The 19,563-nt window shown below is 44.6% G+C and overlaps 1 protein-coding gene across 8 annotated transcripts in view; it reads left to right on the forward strand.

Moving 5' to 3' along the window:
- LOC139761054 (echinoderm microtubule-associated protein-like 2) overlaps positions 1-19,563 on the forward strand; it is a 240,706-nt gene that overhangs the window by 26,076 nt on the left and 195,067 nt on the right. For all 8 annotated transcript variants that reach the window (XM_071684832.1, XM_071684834.1, XM_071684833.1 and 5 more), the window contains exons 2-3: positions 14,712-14,864; positions 18,577-18,721. In XM_071684832.1, the coding sequence (XP_071540933.1) occupies positions 14,712-14,864; positions 18,577-18,721 (298 nt within the window). The remainder of the gene's footprint in view (positions 1-14,711; positions 14,865-18,576; positions 18,722-19,563) is intronic.

A 19,563-nucleotide genomic window follows, 5' to 3' on the forward strand; every position in this document is an offset into this window, starting at 1 on the left:
TTTACATCACAAGGAGGCAGACAATACTGCTGAAATGGAAGTGATCAGAGATCTCTTACTGCCTGTACTGATATGATAGAGCAGCAGATCTAATGGAAATGACCAAAGACAGTGAGGCTGTACTTTCTGGAGCGCAGACTGCAGAGTGTTATCATCATTTGAACTTGGAAAAACCTTAGCATGCATGTTTCCTGGTCTACATTCAGTAATGATTTGTTATTGGCACGACAAGCATAGAGATGATCCTGTTATTATAAGGTGTGTAAACATCTGGAACCAAGACTGTTCCATACACCCATTACAAACAATGGGATACACATAGGTCTTGTTCCAGACCTTCCAGGCTGTGGTGGTAACGTAGGTCTTAACCCAGACCTTCCAGACTATGGTGGTAACATAGGTCTTATCCCAGACCTTCCAGACTATGGTGGTAACGTAGGTCTTATCCCAGACCTTCCAGGCTGTGGTGGTAACATAGGTCTTGTTCCAGACCTTCCAGGCTGTGGTGGTAACGTAGGTCTTATCCCAGACCTTCCAGGCTGTGGTGGTAACATAGGTCTTGTTCCAGACCTTCCAGGCTGTGGTGGTAACGTAGGTCTTATCCCAGACCTTCCAGGCTGTGGTGGTAACATAGGTCTTGTTCCAGACCTTCCAGGCTGTGGTGGTAACGTAGGTCTTAACCCAGACCTTCCAGGCTGTGGTGGTAACATAGGTCTTGTTCCAGACCTTCCAGGCTGTGGTGGTAACGTAGGTGTGCCGGCTGTTGGTAGTTTGCAATAGCTTGGATGACCAACTCAACCAGCGTGGGAGAACAGATGGAGGAGATGGGTAGCCGTATGTTTTAGATTCTGTCATAACAAGAAATGAGCTTTTGAAATCATTGAATGAAGTAATAACAGTGCCAGAGTGTACCATAACCTGGGCTGATGAATATAACTATGAATGTAGTCCTAGTGTAGTGTAGAACTTGAACTACAAACACGTAATTACACACAATGAATGTGTGATAAACAGTGACAGGAAGTAGTACAGATAGAGCCTTAGAAAGGCCGGGGGCGCCAAGCTACTTAAGGCAGGAAATGCCTCGTGTGGTGGACCAGGATATGGGTAACCTAACCCCCTGCCTGGTTATCTTAATACAGAGTTAGATAAGATAATGGACTCCCATGATGTGCAGATAAGCCGTCTCTCTGTTGTACCCAATCTTTTTCCATGTATTTCCCTCCCCTCCTTGTATTTCAACATTTTAAAAGAGGAAACAGAGGAGTCACGCGGGGAGTGCTTATCCTCCTCGAAGGCTCAGACTGGGGTGTCTAAATGTGTGTGGATGTAACCAAGATGAGAAAAAAGGAACCTGGATGTTTTGGCTCTGGGTGAAACGAAGCTCAAGGGTAAAGGGGAAGAGTGGTTTGGGAATGTTTTAGGAGTAAAGTCAGGGGTTAGTGAGAGGACAAGAGCAAGGGAAGGAGTAGCACTACTCCTGAAACAGGAGTGGTAGGAGTATGTGATAGAGTGTAAGAAAGTAAACTCTGGATTGATATGGGTAAAACTGAAAGCGGATGGAGAGTGATGGGTGATTATTGGTGCATATTCACATAGGCATGAGAAGAAAGATCACGAGAGGCAAGTGTTTTGGGAGCAGCTGAGTGAGTGTGTTAGTAGTTTTGATGCACGAGACCGGGTTATAGTGATGGGTGATTTGAACGCAAAAGTTGAGGGAATAATTGGTGTGCATGGGGTGTTCAGTGTTGTAAATGAAAATGGTGAAGAGCTTGTAGATTTATGTGCTGAAAAGGGACTGGTGATTGGGAATACCTGGTTTAAAAAGAGAGATATACATAAGCATACGTATGTAAGTAGGAGAGATGGCCAGAGAGCGTTATTGGATTACGTTTTGATTGATAGGCGCGCAAAAGAGAGACTTTTGGATGTTAATGTGCTGAGAAGTGCAACTGGAGGGATGTCTGATCATTATCTTCTGGAGGCGAAGGTGAAGATTTGTAAAGGTTTTAAGAAAAGAAGAGAGAACGTTGGGCTAAAGAGAGTGGTGGGAGTAAGTGAGCTTGGGAAGGAGACTTGTGTGAGAAAGTACCAGGAGAGACTGGGTAGAGAATGGAAAAAGGTGAGAACAAAGGAGGTAAGGGGAGTGGAGGAGGAATGGGATGTATTTAGGGAAGCAGTGATGGCTAGCGCAAAAGATGCTTGTGGCATGAGAAGCATGGGAGGTGGGCAGATTAGAAAGGGTAGTGAGTGGTGGGATGAAGAAGTAAGATTATTAGTGAAAGATAAGAGAAAGACGCATTTGGACGATTTTTTGCAGGGAAAAATGCAAATGACTGGGAGAGGTATAAAAGAAAGAGGCAGGAGGTCAAGAGAAAGGTGCAGGAGGTGAAGAAAAGGGCAAATGAGAGTTGGGGTGAGAGTGTATCATTGAATTTTAGGGAGAATAAAAAGATATTTTGGAAGGAGGTAAATAAAGTGCGTGAGACAAGGGAACAAATGGGAACATCAGTGAAGCGGGCTAATGGGGGAGGTGTTATCAAGTAGTGGTGATGTGAGAAGGAGTATTTTGAAGGTTTGTTGAATGTGTTTGATGATATAGTGGCAGATATAGGGTGTTTTGGTCGTGGTAGTGTGCAAAGTGAGAAGGTTGGGGAGAACGATTTGGTAAACAGAAGAGGTAATAAAAGCTTTGCGGAAGATGGAAGCCGGCAAGGCAGTGGGTTTGGATGGTATTGCAGTGGAATTTATTTAAAAAAGGGGGTGACTGTATTGTTAACTAGTTGGTAAGGTTATTTAATGTTTGTATGCCTCATGGTGAGGTGCCTGAGGATTGGCGGAATGCTTGCATAGTGCCATTGTACAGAGGCTAAGGGGATAAGATAGAGTGCTCAAATTACAGAGGTATAAGTTTGTTGAGTATTCCTGGGAAATTATATGGGAGGGTATTGATTGAGAGGGTGAAGGCATGTACAGAGCATCAGAGTGGGGAAGAGCAGTGTGGTTTCAGAAGTGGTAGAGGATGTGTGGATCAGGTGTTTGCTTTGAAGAATGTATGTGAGAAATACTTAGAAAAGCAAATGGATTTGTATGTAGCATTTATGGATCTGGAGAAGGCATATGATAGAGTTGATAAAGATGCTTTGTGGAAGGTATTAAGAATATATGGTGTGGGAGGCAAGTTGTTAGAAGCAGTGAAAAGTTTTTATCGAGGATGTAAGGCATGTGTACGTATTAGAAGAGAGGAAAGTGATTGGTTTTCAGTGAATGTTGGTCTACGGCAGGGGTGCGTGATGTCTCCATGGTTGTTTAATTTGTTTTTGGATGGGGTTGTTAGGGAGGTAAATGCAAGAGTTTTGGAAAGTGGGGCAAGTATGCAGTCTGTTGTGGATTAGAGAGCTTGGGAAGTGAGTCAGTTGTTGTTCGCTGATGATACAGCGCTGGTGGCAGATTCAGGTGAGAAACTGCAGAAGGTGGTGACTGAGTTTGGTGGTGACTGAGTTTGGTAAAGTGTGTGAAAGAAGAAAGCTGAGAGTAAATGTGGATAAGAGCAAGGTTATTAGGTGCAGTAGGGTTGAGGGACAAGTCAGTTGGGAGGTAAGTTTGAATGGAGAAGAACTGGAGGAAGTAAAGTGTTTTAGATATCTGGGAGTGGATTTGGCAGCAGATGGAACCATGTAAGCGGAAGTGAATCATGGGATGGGGGAGGGGGCGAAAGTTCTGGTAGCGTTGAAAAATATGTGGAAGTCGAGAACGTTATCTTGGAAAGCAAAAATTGGTGTGTTTGAAGGAATAGTGGTTCCAACAATGTTATATGGTTGCGAGGCGTGGGCTATAGATAAAGTTGTCCTTGAGGAGGGTGGATGTGCTGGAAATGAGATGTTTGAGGACAATATGTGATGTGAGGTGGTTTGATCGAGTAAGTATCGAAAGGGTAAGAGAGATGTGTGCTAATGAAAAGTGTGGTTAAGAGACCAGAAGAGGGTGTTTTGAAATGGTTTGGTTACATGGAGAGAATGAGTGAGGAAAGATTGACGAAGAGAATATATGTGTCAGAGGTGGAGGGAACGAGGAGAAGTGGGAGACCAAATTGGAGGTGGAAAGATAGAGTGAAAAAGATTTTGTGTGATCGGGGCCTGAACATGCAGGAGGGTGAAAGGCATGCAAGGAATAGAGTGAATTGGAACGATGTGGTATACTGGGCTCGATGTGCTGTGAGTGGATTGAACCAGGGCATGTGAAGCGTCTGAGGTAAACCATGGCAAGTTTTGTGGAGCCTGGATGCGGAAAGGGAGCTGTGGTTTTCGGTGCATTATACATGACAGCTAGAGACTGTGTGAACGAGTGTGGCCTTTGTTGTCTTTCCTTAGCGTTACCTCGCACACATGCGGGGGGAGAGGGCTGTCATTTCATGTGTGGCGGGGTGGCGACGGGAATGAATAAGGGCATACAGTATGAATTATAAACATGTGTATATATGTATATGTCTGAGTGTGTATATATATTTGTATACGTTGAGATGTATAGGTATGTATATGTGCATGTGTGGACGTGTTTGTATATACATGTGTATGTGGTTGGGTTAGGCAGGTGTCGTTAAGAACAGAGGAGTGAACCTTAGAGGGTATATCCTCACTTGGCCACCTTCTTTGTTCCTTCTTATGGAAGATTATCAACGGGAGGGGAGGATATCCAGCGCCCCCGCTCCCTCCCTTTTAGTCGCTTCTACGACACGCAGGGAACACATGGCAAGTATTCTTTCTCCCCTATCCCCAGGGATAATATATATATATATATATATATATATATATATATATATATATATATATATATATATATATATATATATATATATATATATATATATATATATATATATATTCTTGGCGTTATGACCATTGAGCCTGGCATTACGACGGGTAAGTCTGACATAATGAGTGAGTCATCTTACTTATTGATCAGTATTTCCTCCATAGTCTTTGTTGTAACGTACAAAAGTGATCATTTTATCGCTTCCTGACTCTCCTGAACTTCATGTCATCACCATGAATGTCTTTATATAATCACTTATGTGTACACCCCCAGCCAGGCTAAATATAATCTAAGAGGAATACTAGCAGACCACCATACTGCTGCTACAGCCCAGCCCTGCTCCGGCTCACTGTTGGTCCCTTCACCTTGGTAGTGTGTGACCTCCAGCCTTACCTTGTTGCCAGCCACCAGTGTTGGTAGTGTGTGACCTCCAGCCTTACCTTGCTGCCAGCCACCAGTGTTGGTAGTGTGTGACCTCCAGCCTTACCTTGCTGCCAGCCACCAGTGTTGGTAGTGTGTGACCTCCAGCCTTACCTTGCTGCCAGCCACCAGTGTTGGTAGTGTGTGACCTCCAGCCTTACCTTGCTGCCAGCCACCAGTGTTGGTAGTGTGTGACCTTCACCCTTACCTTGCTGCCAGCCACCAGTGTTGGTAGTGTGTGACCTCCAGCCTTACCTTGCTGCCAGCCACCATTGTTGGTAGTGTGTGACCTCCAGCCTTACCTTGCTGCCAGCCACCAGTGTTGGTAGTGTAGTGACCTTTAGCCTTACCTTGCTGCCAGCCACCATTGTTGGTAGTGTGTGACCTCCAGCCTTACCTTGCTGCCAGCCACCAGTGTTGGTAGTGTAGTGACCTTTAGCCTTACCTTGCTGCCAGCCACCAGTGTTGGTAGTGTGTTACCTCCAGCCTTACCTTGGTGCCAGCCACCAGTGTTGGTAGTGTAGTGACCTTTAGCCTTACCTTGCTACCAGCCACCAATGTTGGTAGTGTGTTACCTCCAGCCTTACCTTGGTGCCAGCCACCAGTGTTGGTAGTGTGTGACCCCCAGCCTTACCATGCTGCCAGCCACCAGTGTTGGTAGTGTGTGACCTCCAGCCTTACCTTGCTACCAGCCACCAGTGTTGGTAGTGTAGTGACCTCCAGCCTTACCTTGCTACCAGCCACCAGTGTTGGTAGTGTGTGACCTCCAGCCTTACCTTGCTGCCAGCCACCAGTGTTGGTAGTGTGTGACCTCCAGCCTTACCTTGCTGCCATCCAAAAGTGTTGGTAGTGTAGTGACCTTTAGCCTTACCTTGCTGCCAGCCACTAGTGTTGGTAGTGTGTGACCTCCAGCCTTACCTTGCTGCCAGCCACCAGTGTTGGTAGTGTAAGACCTCCAGCCTTACCTTGGTGCCAGCCACCAGTGTTGGTAGTGTGTGACCTCCAGCCTTACCTTGCTGCCAGCCACCAGTGTTGGTAGTGTGTGACCTTCAGCCTTACCTTGCTGCCAGCCACCAGTGTTGGTAGTGTGTGACCCCCAGCCTTACCATGCTGCCAGCCACCAGTGTTGGTAGTGTGTGACCCCCAGCCTTACCATGCTGCCAGCCACCAGTGTTGGTAGTGTGTGACCCCCAGCCTTACCATGCTGCCAGCCACCAGTGTTGGTAGTGTGTGACCTTCATCCTTACCTTGCTGCCAGCCACCAGTGTTGGTAGTGTGTGACCTCCAGCCTTACCTTGCTGCCAGCCACCAGTGTTGGTAGTGTGTGACTCCAGCCTTACCTTGCTACCAGCCACCAGTGTTGGTAGTGTAAGACCTCCAGCCTTACCTTGCTACCAGCCACCAGTGTTGGTAGTGTGTGACTCCAGCCTTACCTTGCTACCAGCCACCAGTGTTGGTAGTGTGTGACCTCCAGCTTACCTTGCTGCCAGCCACAGTGTTGGTAGTGTGTTACCTCCAGCCTTACCTTGCTGCCATCCAAAAGTGTTGGTAGTGTAGTGACCTTTAGCCTTACCTTGCTGCCAGCCACCATTGTTGGTAGTGTGTGACCTTCATCCTTACCTTGCTGCCAGCCACCAGTGTTGTAGTGTGTGACCTCCAGCTTACCTTGCTGCCAAGCCACCAGTGTTGGTATGTGTGACCTCCAGCCTTACCTTGCTACCAGCCACCAGTGTTGTAGTGTAGTGACCTTTAGCCTTACCTTGCTACCAGCCACCAGTGTTGTAGTGTGTGACCTTCATCCTTACCTTGCTGCCAGCCACCAGTGTGGTAGTGTGTGACCCCCAGCCTTACCATGCTGCCAGCCACCATGTTGGTAGTGTAGTGACCTTTAGCCTTACCTTGCTACCAGCCACCAGTGTTGTAGTGTAGTGACCTTTAGCCTTACCTTGCTACCAGCCACCAGTGTTGTAGTGTAGTGACCTTTAGCCTTACCTTGCTACCAGCCACCAGTGTTGGTAGTGTAAGACCTCCAGCCTTACTTGCTGCCAGCCACCAGTGTTGTAGTGTGTGACCTCCAGCTTACCTTGCTGCCAAGCCACCAGTGTTGGTAGTGTGTGACCTTCATCCTTACCTTGCTGCCAGCCACCATTGTTGGTAGTGTGTGACCTTCATCCTTACCTTGCTGCCAAGCCACCAGTGTTGGTAGTGTGTGACTCCAGCCTTACCTTGGTGCCAGCCACCAGTGTGGTAGTGTGTGACCTTCACCCTTACCTTGCTGCCAGCCACCAGTGTTGGTAGTGTGTGACCTCCAGCCTTACTTGCTGCCAGCCACAGTGTTGGTAGTGTAGTGACCTTTAGCCTTACCTTGCTACCAGCCACCAGTGTTGTAGTGTAGTGACCTTTAGCCTTACCTTGCTACCAGCCACCAGTGTTGTAGTGTAGTGACCTTTAGCCTTACCTTGCTGCCAGCCACAGTGTTGGTAGTGTAGTGACCTTTAGCCTTACCTTGCTACCAGCCACCAGTGTTGTAGTGTAGTGACCTTTAGCCTTACCTTGCTACCAGCCACCAGTGTTGTAGTGTAGTGACCTTTAGCCTTACCTTGCTGCCAAGCCACCAGTGTTGGTAGTGTGTTACCTCCAGCCTTACCTTGCTGCCAAGCCACCAGTGTTGGTAGTGTAAGACCTCCAGCCTTACCTTGGTGCCAGCCACCAGTGTTGGTAGTGTGTGACCTCCAGCCTTACCTTGTGCCAGCCACCAGTGTTGGTAGTGTGTTACCTCCAGCCTTACCTTGCTGCCAAGCCACCAGTGTTGGTAGTGTAGTGACCTCCAGCCTTACCTTGCTGCCAGCCACCAGTGTTGGTAGTGTGTGACCTTCACCCTTACCTTGCTGCCAGCCACAGTGTTGGTAGTGTGTGACCTTCACCCTTACCTTGCTGCCAGCCACAGTGTTGGTAGTGTAAGACCTCCAGCCTTACTTGCTGCCAGCCACCAGTGTTGTAGTGTAGTGACCTTTAGCCTTACCTTGCTACCAGCCACCAGTGTTGTAGTGTAGTGACCTTTAGCCTTACCTTGCTACCAGCCACCAGTGTTGTAGTGTAGTGACCTTTAGCCTTACCTTGCTACCAGCCACCAGTGTTGTAGTGTAGTGACCTTTAGCCTTACCTTGCTACCAGCCACCAGTGTTGTAGTGTAGTGACCTTTAGCCTTACCTTGCTACCAGCCACCAGTGTTGGTAGTGTAGTGACCTTTAGCCTTACCTTGCTGCCAGCCACAGTGTTGGTAGTGTAAGACCTCCAGCCTTACCTTGCTGCCAGCCACAGTGTTGGTAGTGTAAGACCTCCAGCCTTACTTGCTGCCAGCCACCAGTGTTGGTAGTGTAGTGACCTTTAGCCTTACCTTGCTGCCAGCCACAGTGTTGGTAGTGTGTGACCCCCAGCCTTACCATGCTGCCAGCCACCATTGTTGGTAGTGTGTGACCTCCAGCCTTACCTTGCTGCCAGCCACCATTGTTGGTAGTGTGTGACCTTCACCCTTACCTTGCTGCCAGCCACCAGTGTTGGTAGTGTGTGACCTTCACCCTTACCTTGCTGCCAGCCACCAGTGTTGGTAGTGTGTGACCTTCACCCTTACCTTGCTGCCAGCCACAGTGTTGGTAGTGTGTGACCTTCATCCTTACCTTGCTGCCAAGCCACCAGTGTTGGTAGTGTGTGACCTCCAGCTTACCTTGCTGCCAGCCACAGTGTTGGTAGTGTGTGACCTTCATCCTTACCTTGCTGCCAGCCACCAGTGTTGGTAGTGTGTGACCTTCATCCTTACCTTGCTGCCAGCCACCATTGTTGGTAGTGTGTGACCTTCACCCTTACCTTGCTGCCAGCCACCAGTGTTGGTAGTGTGTTACCTCCAGCCTTACCTTGTGCCAGCCACCAGTGTTGTAGTGTGTGACCTCCAGCCTTACTTGCTGCCAGCCACAGTGTTGGTAGTGTTGTGACCTCCAGCCTTACCTTGCTGCCAGCCACCATTGTTGGTAGTGTGTGACCTCCAGCTTACCTTGCTGCCAGCCACCATGTTGGTAGTGTAGTGACCTTTAGCCTTACCTTGCTGCCAGCCACCATTGTTGGTAGTGTGTGACCTCCAGCTTACCTTGCTGCCAGCCACCATTGTTGGTAGTGTGTGACCTCCAGCCTTACCTTGCTGCCAGCCACCAGTGTGGTAGTGTGTGACCTTCATCCTTACCTTGCTGCCAGCCACCAGTGTGGTAGTGTGTGACCTTCATCCTTACCTTGCTGCCAGCCACCATTGTTGGTAGTGTGTGACTCCAGCCTTACCTTGTGCCAGCCACCAGTGTTGGTAGTGTGTGACCTTCATCCTTACCTTGCTGCCAGCCACCATGTTGGTAGTGTAGTGACCTTTAGAAGGCGACTAAAAGGGAAGGGAGCGTGGGGCTGGAAATCCTCCCCTCATTTTTTTTTTTTAATTTTCCAAAAGAAGGAACAGAGAAGGGGGCCAGGTGAGGATATTCCTTCAAAGGCCCAGTCCTGTGTTCTTAACGCTACCTCGCTCTCGTGGGAAATGGCTAAAAAAAAAAATATATATATTTATATATATATATATATATATATATATATATATATATATATATATATATATATATATATATATATATATATATATATATATATTTCTTTTCTTTCAAACTATTCGCCATTTCCCGCGTTAGCGAGGTAACGTTAAGAACAGAGGACTGGGCCTTTGAGGGAATATCCTCACCTGGCCCCCTTCTCCGTTCCCTCTTTTGGAAAAAAAAAAAAAAAAAAAAACGAAAGGAGAGGATTTCCAGCCCCCCCGCTCCCTCCCCTTTTAGTCGCCTTCTACGACACGCAGGGAATACGTGGGAAGTATTCTTTCACCCCTATCCCCAGGGATATATATATATATATATATATATATATATATATATATATATATATATATATATATATATATATATATATATATATATATGCGCTACCTCGCAAACGCGGGAGACAGCGACAAAGTATAAAAAAAAAAAAAAAAAAAAAAAAAATATATATATATATATATATATATATATATATATATATATATATATATATATATATATATATATATATATATATATATATGCACCTATTCATAATTGCTGGATATTATCCATTCCTGGCGCTAACCTGTCCCACATGAAACATCACTGCCACCCCCTGCGTCAGCAAGGTAGCGCCAGGAAACAGACGAAGAAATGCCACATCCGCTCACACTCAGTCTCTAGCTGTCATGTGTAATGCACTGAAACCACAGCTCCCTATCTACATTCAGGCCCCACAGGCCTTTCCATGATTTACCCCAGACGTTTCACATGTCCTGGTTCGGTCCAGATCGATCCCGGTATACCATACTGTTCCCATTCACTCTATTCCTTGCACGTCTTTCACCCTCCTGCATGTTCAGGCCCCGATCGCTCAAAATCTTTTTCACTCCATCCTTCCACCTCCAATTTGGTCGCCCGCTTCTCCTTGTTCCTTCCACGTCTGACACATATATCCTCTTTGTCAGTCTTTCCTCACTCATTCTCTCCATATGTCCAAACCATTTCAACACCCTCTTCTGCTCTCTCAACCACACTCTTTTTATTACCTCACATCTCTGTTACCCTTTCATTACTCTCTCGATCAAACCACCTCACACCACATATTGTTCTCAAACATTTAATTTCCGGTATATCCATTCTTATTCGTACAGCCTCGCAGCTATAAGATGTCGTTGGAATCACTATTCCTTAAAACATACCCATTTTTGCTCTCCGAGATAACATTCTTTCCACACATTCTTCAACGCTCCCAGAACTTTCGCTCCCTCCCCCACCCTATGATTCTCTTCCGCTTCCATGGTTCCATCCGCTGCTAAATTCACTCCCAGATATCTATAACACTTCACTGCCTCCAGTTTTTCTCCATTCAAATTTACATCCCAACAAACATTATTATTATTATTATTATTATTATTATTATTATTATTATTATTATTATTATTTATTATTAGTATTATTATCATTATTACTATCATTATTGTTGTTGTGGTGGTGGTGGTGATGGTGGAATGTTGGTAATTATCACTGGACAATTGTACTTAATTTAAAGCATTTTTACATTTATTGATGCAGACAACTCTTACGTGGAACAGGTTTCTGAGAGACAAGGAAGTCATGTGTAAATGACAGTGGTAAAGCTTTATGCTGTGTACGTTATGGGCCTTTGAATGTAGATGTTAGAATAACCCTGAGATGTTTTAATTTGTCATAAAAACTGATGAGATCTAAACTATATCCTGTGAATTAAAAGTTATTGTTTCACATGTAGACGTATTAAATAAAATGTATTTTGTAACATGAATAGAACCTTCCACTGGTCATCTAACACTATGTAATTTTCTCTTGTGTTCATATTTGATCTGTACATTAATCATCTCGAGGCTTGAGAGACACTTCAGGTTTGGTTATTTTTTTAACTCAAGGTTTGGCTTGGTTAGATAAGGTTAGGCAAGATTGTGATGGGTTCATTTCTTCCTTCAACCTTACGATAACCCCTGCAAAAAAAGTGGTGAAGGCTTTGAAGATCGGGGAAAATGTAATGCTGAGGATAACGAGTTTCGTACACAACCAAACCAAACCAAAGTCATCCTAATGTATTGTAAGCTAGCCATGCCTAATTAGATTAGGTTAGGTTAGGTCTTCTAAACTGTGCAAACGATTATTATCTTATCCAAATGAAATAGAAGACTCTAATAACATGAAAGGACTTGTAGTCATTTTAAAGGTAATGATCATTGGCGATGTTTATTAGAAAACATTCGTTTAGTGTTTCAAGTAGGCCGACATCAGGGGTCCTTGATCACAATGGCATCGAGGGGGATTTTATCTTATAAACTTTGACATATGAAACACTTAACAGTGAAACATTTTTTTGTTGCACTACAAAGGCCCGAGTAGCTTTCTTGAAGATATGATGGACGATAAATCTAAATATTTTGTGGGATACCCTGCATTACTGCTGCTTTTACTAAGCAGTGGCATAGTAATAGGGAATGGGTAGCCTCTGGGCCCGAATGCTTGAAGGAAGGGGAACTGAAGATGAGAAGTTATGAGTCCAACAAAGCTATGGCCCCAAGTCCCCGGCATTGTGGAGTGCTAAGAATCTCCGGGTTTCCGCCTGACTCTACTGCCAGTGAGAGGGAGGGCTGTGGCAATAGTTCCATGAAGAAGGAAAAGTTTTGTAGTTTAAACAGAAACTGAACAGATGAGCAAGCACCGGTGCTGGTACAGAGGCACACTCTTTCACTCTACGGGGATGGATGCCATCAGGACCATAAGCCTTGCTTGTGTACAGAGAGAGAAGCGATTTTCAGACAGTCAGAAAAGAGGCATAGGATTAGTGAGAGGAGTATCAGTGGGTCAAGGAATGTTAGAGTCATCCAAGGTGGAATTAGAAGAGAAACGGGAACCAAAGAGAGTTGTTTTGTCTACGAGGGAGACAGCTATGGTAACGTCAGAACGAAAATGTGATGGGAATGTAGAGTCTTGGAAGCATGCGTTGATACATCTCATTCCTAAGAAGGCTGACCGTTTTAACCCTTCTAACTATCGTCCTATTGCTTTGACATCCGCCATTTCCAATTTCTGTGAATCCCTCTTCAACTCCCATATACTTAGAAACCTTGAGTATCACAGTCTTCTCCCTGATCACCAGTATGGCTTCCGTAAGTCCAGATCCACTGGTAATATTCTTTCCTATCTTACTAATGTCTGGTCATCATCCCTGAAAGATTTGGGGGAGTTTTATGTAGTTGACCTTGACATACCCAAGCCTTTTGAGAAGGTGTGGCGTCAGGGTCTCATCTCTAAGCTCCCCTCTTTTGGCTTCCCTCCCTCATTTTGCTACTTCATATCTACCGTCCCCTCTGGCCGATCTTTCTTTGTGATTGTTGATGGATTCCCCCCCCCCTCCCCCATGAACAGCGGTATCCTGAAAGGTTATGTCCTGTCCCCTACACTTTATCTCCTTTTTATCAGCGATTTCCTCTTTTCCACAAATAACAAAATGCACTCATACGCTGACGACTCAACACTGCATTCATCCACATCCTTCAGTTCTGCTCTTCTATCACTCAATCCTTATTTTGTCTTGGTACAGCCTTCTCAATATACTTAGGAAGTCTTTCAGCGGGGTAGAAGAAATCTAGTTAAGTTTAATGCCTCCAAGACCCAGTTCCTATCCATCTTTTTATCGAAACCTTCTCACAACTCTCGTCTCTCCTTTGACGGTTCTGTAATTCCACCACTTGACTCAATGAACATTCTTGGTATTGATGTAACAGCCACGCAATCTTGGAAACCCCACATTATGGAAAAATCTAAATCTGCTTAAAAAAAAAAAAAACTGGGAGACCTGTTTAGATGTTTAAATTTATATTTTCTGAACAATTTCTCCGTTTATACAAAGGATTGATTCGTCCTTGTATGGAGTACTGCTCTCACATATGGGATGGTCTAGCTCTGCATCCTTACTTGACAGAGTTGAGTCGAAAGCGATCCGACTAGTAAGCTCTCCCAGGTTAACTTCCAAACTTAACCCGCTTGCCTTAGGTCGCAATGTTGGTTCATTTTCCATTTTCTCTAGGTATTACTTTAGTTTTTGCTCCCGAGAGCTGGCTGCTTGTGCAGATCACGCTGTGTTCAGCAAGCTGTTCCTTCACATGATTACGGTGTGACCGTTGGCAACTCGAGGGTGGGCCGTTTTGATAACTGTATGTTTCCCTGCACCTCGAAGCTTTGGAACTCCCTACCATCTCATCCTTCCAAATAACAATGACTTGGCACATTTTGAGAGACAAGTTTTTCACTTCAAGATTCGTAAATACTTCTCCTTGTCCCCATCCCCCCCCCCCCCTTTTTCATGATTCTTTCTATATTTCAGTTAAGGCCCAGTCTTGATGTGGACATGTGTTCCTGACTGGCGCCTCCAACGTAAAAAAGAATGTACAACTGGAGAGAACTGGCAACCATCTTTGCCTGACTCACGCTAGAGTTATTCAATAATCCTTCACATGTAGTTATCTTCCCGTGAAAATTAGATATTCTTGTTTTCATTATTCAATAATCCTTCACATGTAGAGTTATTTTCCCGTGAAAATTCAATATTCTTGTTTTCATTATTCATTATTCCTTCACATGTAGAGTTATTTTCCCGTGAAAATTCATTATTCTGTTTTCATTATTCAGTATTCCTTCACATGTTTATTAATTTCTGGTTAACTGAACCAATTTTCCTTAACGGAATAGTCGGTATGTTCAGTTTTATGATGACGCAAAAATTGCCACGCATTTTTTTGCCTTGTCCCATTTTCTTTTATTTGCTGTAAGCTATTACCATAGTTTACCTTCTGATATGTACTTTTATTTGACCAGATGAGATGATAGAAAATGAGAACCACAGTCTGCGGGACAGGGTGGCAGATCTGGAAAAGAAGGTCCATGAGCAAACAGATGAGATTATGTGTCTACGGTCAACCCTGGCCGATGTACTTAGAAGACTCAACACAGTTGAAGGTGCCAGTAGAGGTAGGTCTTCCATAGGTCAGTGTTTTCTTTGACATACATCGTCTCTCTTCCACATTGTGTGTTTACCTTCGTTGCTTCTGAGCTTTGTGTTAACATGTCATCATTTAAAGACTCGCGCTATTCATTTTCTAAATCTTGGTGCGTGTTACCCGTTTCTACATATTGTAAAAGGTCACATATTTCTACATATATAGAATTGACCTCATCAGTTAAACCTAACACTGTGTTCTTACGGGAAGAGCACTGTAAATACCTCTTCAAAGTATAGATCATATATCATGTATTCCATGTATATATATATATATATATATATATATATATATATATATATATATATATATATATATATATATATTTTTTTTTTTTTTTTTTTGCCGCTGTCTCCCGCGTTTGCGAGGTAGCGCAAGGAAACAGACGAAAGAAAATGGCCCAACCCACCCCCATACACATGTATATACATACGTCCACACACGCAAATATACATACCTACACAGCTTTCCATGGTTTACCCCAGACGCTTCACATGCCTTGATTCAATCCACTGACAGCACGTCAACCCCGGTATACCACATCGATCCAATTCACTCTATTCCTTGCCCTCCTTTCACCCTCCTGCATGTTCAGGACCCGATCACACAAAATCTTTTTCACTCCATCTTTCCACCTCCAATTTGGTCTCCCTCTTCTCCTCGTTCACTCCACCTCCGACACATATATCCTCTTGGTCAATCTTTCCTCACTCATTCTCTCCATGTGCCCAAACCATTTCAAAACACCCTCTTCTGCTCTCTCAACCACGCTCTTTTTATTTCCACACATCTCTCTTACCCTTACGTTACTTACTCGATCAAACCACCTCACACCACACATTGTCCTCAAACATCTCATTTCCAGCACATCCATCCTCCTGCGCACAACTCTATCCATAGCCCACGCCTCGCAACCATACAACATTGTTGGAACCACTATTCCTTCAAACATACCCATTTTTGCTTTCCGAGATAATGTTCTCGACTTCCACACATTCTTCAAGGCTCCCAGAATTTTCGCCCCCTCCCCCACCCTATGATCCACCTCCGCTTCCATGGTTCCATCCGCTGCCAGATCCACTCCCAGATATCTAAAACACTTCACTTCCTCCAGTTTTTCTCCATTCAAACTCACCTTCCAATTGACTTGACCCTCAACCCTACTGTACCTAATAACCTTGCTCTTATTCACATTTACTCTTAACTTTCTTCTTTCACACACTTTACCAAACTCAGTCACCAGCTTCTGCAGTTTCTCACATGAATCAGCCACCAGCGCTGTATCATCAGCGAACAACAACTGACTCACTTCCCAAGCTCTCTCATCCCCAACAGACTTCATACTTGCCCCTCTTTCCAAAACTCTTGCATTCACCTCCCTAACAACCCCATCCATAAACAAATTAAACAACCATGGAGACATCACACACCCCTGCCGCAAAACTACATTCACTTAGAACCAATCACTTTCCTCTCTTCCTACACGTACACATGCCTTACATCCTCGATAAAAACTTTTCACTGCTTCTAACAACATGGAGAGAATGAGTGAGGAAAGATTGACCAAGAGGATATATGTGTCGGAGGTGGAGGGAACGAGGAGAAGAGGGAGACCAAATTGGAGGTGGAAAGATGGAGTGAAAAAGATTTTGTGTGATCGGGGCCTGAACATGCAGGAGGGTGAAAGGAGGGCAAGGAATAGAGTGAATTGGAGCGATGTGGTATACCGGGGTTGACGTGCTGTCAGTGGATTGAATCAGGGCATGTGAAGCGTCTGGGGTAAACCATGGAAAGCTGTGTAGGTGTGTATATTTGCGTGTGTGGACGTATGTATATACATGTGTATGGGGGTGGGTTGGGCCATTTCTTTCGTCTGTTTCCTTGCGTTACCTCGCAAACGCGGGAGACAGCGGCATATATATATATATATATATATATATATATATATATATATATATATATATATATATATATATGCATAGTGCCATTGTACAAAGGCAAAGGGGATAAGAGTGAGTGCTCAAATTACAGAGGTATAAGCTTGTTGAGTATTCCTGGTAAATTATATGGGAGGGTATTGATTGAGAGGGTGAAGGCATGTACAGAGCATCAGATTGGGGAAGAGCAGTGTGGTTTCAGAAGTGGTAGAGGATGTGTGGATCAGGTGTTTGCTTTGAAGAATGTATGTGAGAAATACTTAGAAAAGCAAATGGATTTGTATGTAGCATTTATGGATCTGGAGAAGGCATATGATAGAGTTGATAGAGATGCTCTGTGGAAGGTATTAAGAATATATGGTGTGGGAGGCAAGTTGTTAGAAGCAGTGAAAAGTTTTTATCGAGGATGTAAGGCATGTGTACGTGTAGGAAGAGAGGAAAGTGATTGGTTCTCAGTGAATGTAGGTTTGCGGCAGGGGTGTGTGATGTCTCCATGGTTGTTTAATTTGTTTATGGATGAGGTTGTTAGGGAGGTAAATGCAAGAGTCTTGGAAAGAGGGGCAAGTATGAAGTTTGTTGGGGATGAGAGAGCTTGGGAAGTGAGTCAGTTGTTGTTCGCTGATGATACAGCGCTGGTGGCGGATTCATGTGAGAAACTGCAGAAGCTGGTGACGGAGTTTGGTAAAGTGTGTGGAAGAAGAAAGTTAAGAGTAAATGTGAATAAGAGCAAGGTTATTAGGTACAGTAGGGTTGAGGGTCAAGTCAATTGGGAGGTGAGTTTGAATGGAGAAAAACTGGAGGAAGTGAAGTGTTTTAGATATCTGGGAGTGGATCTGTCAGCGGATGGAACCATGGAAGCGGAAGTGGATCATAGGGTGGGGGAGGGGGCGAAAATTTTGGGAGCCTTGAAAAATGTGTGGAAGTCGAGAACATTATCCCGGAAAGCAAAAATGGGTATGTTTGAAGGAATAGTAGTTCCAACAATGTTGTATGGTTGCGAGGCGTGGGCTATGGATAGAGTTGTGCGCAGGAGGATGGATGTGCTGGAAATGAGATGTTTGAGGACAATGTGTGGTGTGAGGTGGTTTGATCGAGTAAGTAACGTAAGGGTAAGAGAGATGTGTGGAAATAAAAAGAGCGTGGTTGAGAGAGCAGAAGAGGGTGTTTTGAAGTGGTTTGGGCACATGGAGAGAATGAGTGAGGAAAGATTGACCAAGAGGATATATGTGTCGGAGGTGGAGGGAACGAGGAGAAGAGGGAGACCAAATTGGAGGTGGAAAGATGGAGTGAAAAGGATTTTGTGTGATCGGGGCCTGAACATGCAGGAGGGTGAAAGGAGGGCAAGGAATAGAGTGAATTGGAGCGATGTGGTATACAGGGGTTGACGTGCTGTCAGTGGATTGAATCAAGGCATGTGAAGCGTCCGGGGTAAACCAAGGAAAGCTGTGTAGGTATGTATATTTGCGTGTGTGGACGTGTGTATGTACATGTGTATGGGGGGGGGCTGGGCCATTTCTTTCGTCTGTTTCCTTGCGCTACCTCGCAAACGCGGGAGACAGCGACAAAGTATAAAAAAAAAAAAAAAAAAATATATATATATATATATATATATATATATATATATATATATATATATATATATATATATATATATATATATATATATATATATATATATATATATCCAACTATTGATCTTAGTGATATAATTACCAGCTAAAGCTGACTTTGATTTTGTTGTGGCAGTGAGTGTTAGCCAGAGTGGGGGGCGAGCCACACCTCTCAAGGACGGTCTTCGTCAGCGTCACCACAACAGTGAGGCCAGAGACGTCTCCAAGAGGGCGTCTTCCTCCTTCGTCAGCGGCAGGTCTACATCTGTCTCCCACATCAGGTGACTGTCAGTCAGTGTTAGAGAGGAAGGAAGTTTAACACTATATGTTTAGTCACTGTCAAGGAGGAAGGTTATATCCCATGAAAAGAAATATTCCAAATGAGAACTACATACTCCTGCGGTATATGGTCACAACTACCACTATGTCAGTACTACTAGCAGGGCTGATGGTCACAACTATCAATGTGTCAGATACTGCTAGCAGTGTTGATGGTCACAACTACCACTGTGTCATGTACTACTAGCAAGGTTGATGGTCTTATCTACCACTGTGTCAGTAATACTAGCAGGGCTGATGGTCACAACTACCACTGTTAGTACTACTAGCAGGGTTGATGGTCACAACTGCCACTGTGTCATGTACTACTAGCAGGGCTGAAGGTCACAACTACCACTGTGTCAGTACTACTAGCAGGGCTGATGGTCACAACTGCTTTGTGTCAGTACTACTAGCAAGGCTGATGTCACATCTACCATTGTGTCATATACTGCTAGCAGTGTTGATGGTCACAACTGCCATTGTGTCAGTACTACTAGCAAGGCTGATGTCACATCTACCATTGTGTCATATACTGCTAGCAGTGTTGATGGTCACAACTGCCATTGTGTCAGTACTACTAGCAAGGCTGATGTCACATCTACCATTGTGTCATATACTGCTAGCAGTGTTGATGGTCACAACTGCCATTGTGTCAGTACTACTAGCAAGGCTGATGTCACATCTACCATTGTGTCATATACTGCTAGCAGTGTTGATGGTCACAACTGCCATTGTGTCAGTACTACTAGCAAGGCTGATGTCACATCTACCATTGTGTCATATACTGCCAGCAGTGTTGATG

This window comes from Panulirus ornatus, chromosome 39 (assembly GCF_036320965.1).
Source record: "Panulirus ornatus isolate Po-2019 chromosome 39, ASM3632096v1, whole genome shotgun sequence".
NCBI lineage: Eukaryota > Metazoa > Arthropoda > Malacostraca > Decapoda > Palinuridae > Panulirus > Panulirus ornatus.